Genomic DNA, 6,000 nt, shown 5'->3' on the forward strand with positions numbered 1-6,000 from the left:
CTTCAGACGCAGGCGGCTTGAATCGGAATCCTGGCCCATCCGCTGACTAGCTGAGAGAAACACTTCCTCTTATGGGCCTCAGTCTCCCCATCTATAAAATGGGATTGACTTCCGTTGCCTTACAAGGATGCGATGAGGAGGAAAGAAGGTAACGGAAGCGCTTAGCATAATGGCCCGCGCAGAACAAGCACCTGATCAAGTGTCAGCTATGGTCAGGCCCACCTGCCGGCAGCGGCCACGATAACCCCTGGTCCGGGATGTCAAAGCAGGCTGCTCCCACTGCGGCCCTGGCAGGCCCGGAGCGGGTCCTGGGCAGCCATCTCCTGGGGAGCTTAAAGGAGACCTTAAAACCGTGTTAACCATTTCCCACAGACGGGAATACAGGAAACAGGGCTCCTTGCTCTGCTCATCGTCATCTATTTAACTTTTGCAAAAGTGCCCAATGTGCTCGGCTCACAGCAGATGGCAGGACTCCTAGTTCTCTCCTCTCCTGGTTATAAATACGGCAAGTGGCTTCCAGACACATACCGACTGCACATCCAGATAAATCCCTATATTGTTCAAAAGGCAGGAAAGGGGGTTCCTCTGGCAGCCTTCGGAAGGGAAGCAATGAGGTAATAAAGTCAAAAGATGACCAGACCCTGACTTATGAGACAGACAGACAGACAGACAGACAGACACGGCTTGCCTACTTGTGTGTTTCTACTCGGCACAGAGCTGGAGCTGATCCTTAATCAACGGTGCAGACGGGGAGCTTGCGGGTGGCTTCCGAGCGGCACCCCAGGAGTGACGCAAGAGAGCAGCAGTCCAGGCGTGCAGGCCCGTCCGCCTTCCTGCTCTCTCCCCTCCTCCACCCTCCCCCTGGAGCTGTGCCCGAGTCTATGCAACACCATGGGATATGTCGGACTGAGTGACTTCGGTCATTGTGGTCAAGGAAGACAGCCCTGCGGGAACGCCTGCCACCCAAATCACATGGGGGGACGTGGACCCAGAACGACACGGGGCAGCTCAGCGAGTGAGAGCCTGGTACAAGCAACGGAGCCCGCAGGAGCCCGGGCCTGCAGACGGTCGGGCCCAGGGGTCAGTAAGAGCCTGCAGCAGGGACCCAGCCAAACACCAGGGGGACCAGAGGCTGTCCCCCATCCAACGCTCCGGGGGCCCAGGAGGAGATGGGCAAGAGGAGCTACAGGGCTACCCCGGGACTACGAGGATGCCAGCCTGAGTCTGTACTGCCCCTCCTTGGGATTCCTCCCCCCATCCTCGGCCGGGTGCCAGAGACAGCGAGAGGCCAGCACAGCAGACTAGTGAGGTCCCCAGCAGCCTCCCTGGGAGGGCGGCCCACGCTCCCACCCGAACCGTGTCAGGCGGGAGGAATAAAGAGCAGCAGCCTCCAGGCGACAGCAGGGCCCCGAGGGAAAGGGGTGCAATCTGGGCTGCAGATTAGGAAACAGAAGGGAACTAACCTCGAGGGCTAGGCTTCCCGAAGCTGGTGGAGGACCCCGGAGGGGGATGAGGGTGGGCGACACCATCAAAGCCGACAAGAGAGCCAGAGTGCCACTTGAGAAAGTCCACTGAGAAAGACAAGACACGTTTTCTTAAACCCCTTTGTGAAAAAAATAAAATAAAATAAAATAAAATAAAATAAAATAAAATAAAATAAAATAAAATAAAATAAAATAAATAAATAAAATAAAATAAACCCCTTTGCAGAGGCTGCAGGATTGCCCGATTTGAGCACAGGTTTTGGGGTCAGGCTGACTGGGGTTTAAGTCCCAAGGCTGCCAACATCTAAACTCACCCATTAAATAGGAAAGGCAAAAATTTTAATTAAAAAATAAATAAATAAATAAATAAATAGATAGATAGATAGATGATAGGAAAGGGCACTGTCTGCCTGCAGGGTGGCCCTAAAAAGGAGGCAGGTACGAGCTCACCCAGCACAGGTGCTACAGATCTGGGAGCGCGGTGGGAATTGCTCTTGCTAGAGCTTTCAGACCCACCCTGAATGCTTCCTGCCCAGGGCACTGCCTGCTGTGCACGGGGGTGGGGGGGGGTGTTGGGGGAGGGAGAAGACAACCGAGGCACCGCGTAGTGGCAAAGGTCCCAGCAGGGAAGATGGCTGGAGTGCGGCCTTCCACGCCGGCCCACACAGGTTCCAGCTACCTCCGTTCCGGCTCCGCGGCTCGGTCCAGGGCAGGGATCAGGACTCTCTTCTCTGCGGAGGGCAAGGTAGCAAGTATGTTCAGCTTTGCCTTACCTTAGTAACAACTACTCAACTTCGGGCCCTCGAAAGCAGCTACAGATAAAATGTACGTGAACAGATGTGGGCGTGTACCAAGAAAACTTGATTTACAAAGGCAAGTAGTGGGCGCCACGGTTTGCCAACTCCTGGTCTAGGGTTTGGGGGTTCATCGGGTTCACATAGCCGGCAAACAGCCGGCTCAGAAAAGCTGAATTGGGACTAAACCAGAAAGAACTCCATACTCTTTCCATGGCCCCACCAGACCTTCCCAATCCTACTACCGCTAACTGGGTCAAGGGTTCTCACTGGGCCACCCATGCCCAATTTCACCCTCGCTACCCCCTTATGGGGCCCTTTTATGTCCTCCCTCCCCTAACCAAGCATCCTTGGCTGCTCCATCTCTAAAGAACCAACTTCTCCTAAGACATGGGATACTTTCAGACACAAAAGATTAAGCCAGGTCATCACTGGGGGGCGCGTGCTTTAGCGGCGAAAGGCACAGGCTTGGGGTCTGAAAAGCCCCCCCCCCTTTGACTACTTCCTAATGGGATGAACGTGGGCAACTTGAGTGTTTCCCTTGCCTGTAGAAATGGCTTAGGATTTTTGAAAATTAAGATAATTTATGTAAGACGGACAGGAGGACTGTCCCAAAAGGGAATCATTAAAAAAGTCACATCCTATAGAATTCTCCTTCCTCAATATGCTTTACAGGCACCACGCAGCTCTTCTCCTTGAGGAAGATCATCTCCTTTTGACTTACTCTTCAGCTTCTGTGGCTCCGGAAACCATGCAGGGAAAGCACCCAGCAGGTGCTCAGTGCGCAGGGTGGCCGGGGGCTGCATCTTCCTGGGGAACGGGCGCGATGGACCCGGGAGTCAGCCCCTGGAGCCGCAGGGTCATTGCTCACAAGCGTATCATTGGTGATGCGGACTCAACTCCACGTGGCCGGCTGGAGAGGATCCACATTTTCTCTCGCCCTCTCCCACCTCTTAATTGAGCGAGCTCTTCTGACTTAGCTTTTTTGGGGTCTCCTTTGCATGTTTCTTTAGGGAGATCGTTCTCCCTTGAGACTGCTGGTCATTATTGTTCCATGTTGCATTGCTCCCTTGACATAAAGGGTTTTTTTAAAAAGAGAGAGAGAGACAGACGGGGATTTCACAGCCTGATCTAGGCCCAGGTGCCTCCAAGAGCTTAGAGAATAAAGCCACAGGGGACAGCACCCGGCCCTTTAGAAATCCAATCTGCTGTCTCACAGTAACTTCAGAGAAGCAGGACAGTGTGTGACCTCGGCCCACACAGGCTCCCAAGCCTTCCTTCTCGGGTGGAAGTAGAGGCACCGAAGCCCCCGCAGACCAAACAATCCACGGATGCGTGAGGTGGGAGATTCCCAACCTTCTGGACAAACCAGAGCCAAACTGCACGTGGAGAGTGTCCAATGCTTCGGGCCCCTAGGACCCAAGGCAGCTGCGCAGAGGGGCCCCGACCGGCCCTGGAGGGACGTGTGCCCAGCTTTCCCCACATCCTCTAGAAACATTAATGAACACTTGCCACTCACGGCGCCGGCAGTTCAAGGCTTTCCATGCACTAATCTAAACTTTGCAGCGACACTCTGAAGTACATGCAGTGTCCCCATTTCACAGATGAAGAAACAGAGACGGGGTCACCTGCCTGAGGTCGCCCAGCTTGCCGCGGGTGAGGCCGGAGGCCCGGCAGTGTAGCCCCAGGGCCCTCCTCCGCCGCTGCACCAGCGCCACCCCGTGCAGACGCGCCCCATCCTTAGAAACCAGCTCGTGTGCTTCCTCCCATGCGCAGGGACCCCAGAGACCCGGACGGGAGGTCTGGGTGGATCAGGCCGCCGGGAGCCCAGTTCTTGTTTCGCAGCCAAAGACGGACAGCCCAGGGGAAGGGGCCCGCCATTGCCCAAGTCGTGCAAGCACCTAGCGAAAGCATCAACACCGACAGCGGCCCCCAGACTCCTGCTGCAGTGCTCGTCACCCCGCCGGACTCACGGCCAAACTGCACGATCAACGCCTGAACACGCACGAACCCTTCCCCGGCAGGAACGGCCTCAGGGAGCAGGGAACCGGGCCGACGAGAGGCCACCGGGAATCCCGAGCACCTGTCACGGCCCAGACCCGGGCCCGCCGGCCGCCCTCCCTAGCCCTGTCTGCAGCCTGCGGCCACCTGCGCAGAGAGCGGGGCTGCAGCCACGCGGGAGCCGCGAGGCAGGAGCAAAGGGCAGGAGGTGCCCGCAGCGGCCCCGGGGGCTGGAGGACAGGCCACCTGCGCCAGGAGGACCTGGCCACCCGTGTCAGCCGCTCCTGCCACCAGCCACCTCACCCCCGGGAGCCACAGAGGGGAGACGAGAGCCCGGGGGCCAGGCCACCTCACCAGGCCCGGAGCCCGCGTCCCCGCGCCTCCTACCTGCCTCCATCAGCTGGCACTGCTGGCCGAAGGCGTGCGAGAAGGTGACGGCGCCTGGGGCCGGGCTGCGGGGCGCCGGCGGGGGCTCCCCAGCTCTCCCGGGGGCGCCGGCCGTGCTCATGGCAGCGTCAGCACGCAGGACGGCAGTGGCCGGGCCGGCTCTGAGGCTCCGTGTCCCCGCGGGGCAAGGTCCCGCTCCCGGGTGGCCAGGCGGTGGCTCCGCGCCGCTCACGCCTCGCAGTGTGGCTCGGACCCCAGCCCGGCGACAAACGGCCCCGCGAGCTTGGGCAGGTGCTGCGCCGCTGCGAGAGTTAGACGCCGGGGCAGGTGGAAGTTTCCCCCGCAGGAGTCCTGCCCTGTCGTGGTGCGGGACGCGGCCCTCGGCGCCACCTGGAGGGACAGGGTCCGGCCGCGGCTGGAGAGCTCAGGCCCCGCAGCCCCGGCAGCTGCAGCGGCTCCTTCCAGTCCTTCCAGGGCGGGGGCGGGGGCGGGCTGCTCCGGGCCTCACGGGCCCCCCGCTCCCCACGCCGGGCCCCGCTGGCCGCCCTCCTGGAGCCCGGGAGCCAGCGGCCGCAGGGTGCGGGCGGGGGACTCCGCAGCTCGGGGCCGAGGTGTCCCTGGCTCATCCTCCACCCGCGGTGCCCCCCCCCGCGCCCCCTCCTTGCAGCGCCGGGGAGCGACGGAGACCCGGCTAACGAGCCCTGCGCCCACCTACTGCGGGGGCGCCCTGGCCACGCCGCCCACGCCGCCACCCCTTGCCGTGATGCAAAAGGGACGGTACTTGGGAGATATTCTGGATGCGGAGGGAAGTGCTAACTCAGCCCAGCAGGCTCCGGGCTGCTGTAACCTCTTCGTGCCCACAGCCCAGGAAGTGCCAGACGGCGGCAGGGGAATGCCAGCCGTGAGCCCGAAGATCAAGGGATGGCAGATGCACCCGGCGACCGGAGATGCCCTGGGCGCCGCATCGTCACCACCCGGGACCTCCCGTGGCACAGAGCCTCCAACCTGCTCCACCGCAAAGGGGCGGCTTCCCCGAAGGAGGGGCGGGAAGGAGAAGAACCGTCCACAGGACTGAAACCGCTGCTGCAGGGGCGCAGGGTCTGTATTTCAACGTCCCACCCGCTGAACACAAAGGTGCTACCTTGAGAGAGAGACAGAGGCCGCCCCCCACCCCGGGTTTGCATGTCGGGGATCTGGCTGCAGGGCTGACAGGTGGCACCACGTCCACCAGGAGAAGCCCCCAAGGGTGACAGGGCTGGAAAGCCATTTGCCTCCTGAGTGTTCAAGATACAGAGAGTAAAGTCGCACCGATCTCGGGCCCTAAGGCTCTCAGA

The 6,000-nt window shown here is 60.2% G+C and overlaps 1 protein-coding gene across 3 annotated transcripts in view; it reads right to left on the minus strand.

Annotated features, from left to right (window-relative positions):
- Positions 1-5,427, minus strand: part of KAZN (kazrin, periplakin interacting protein) — a 1,011,580-nt gene extending 1,006,153 nt beyond the window's left edge. The window contains exon 1 of one of the 3 annotated variants that reach the window (XM_025447952.3): positions 4,667-5,427. In XM_025447952.3, coding sequence (XP_025303737.1) covers positions 4,667-4,787 — 121 coding nt within the window. In that variant the 5' untranslated portion in view covers positions 4,788-5,427. The remainder of the gene's footprint in view (positions 1-4,666) is intronic. The other 2 variants (XM_025447953.3, XM_035713967.2) reach the window with 2 other exon arrangements.
- Between the last annotated feature and the right edge of the window lie 573 nt (positions 5,428-6,000).

Source organism: Canis lupus, chromosome 2 (genome assembly GCF_003254725.2).
Source record: "Canis lupus dingo isolate Sandy chromosome 2, ASM325472v2, whole genome shotgun sequence".
Classification (NCBI taxonomy): Eukaryota; Metazoa; Chordata; class Mammalia; order Carnivora; family Canidae; genus Canis; species Canis lupus.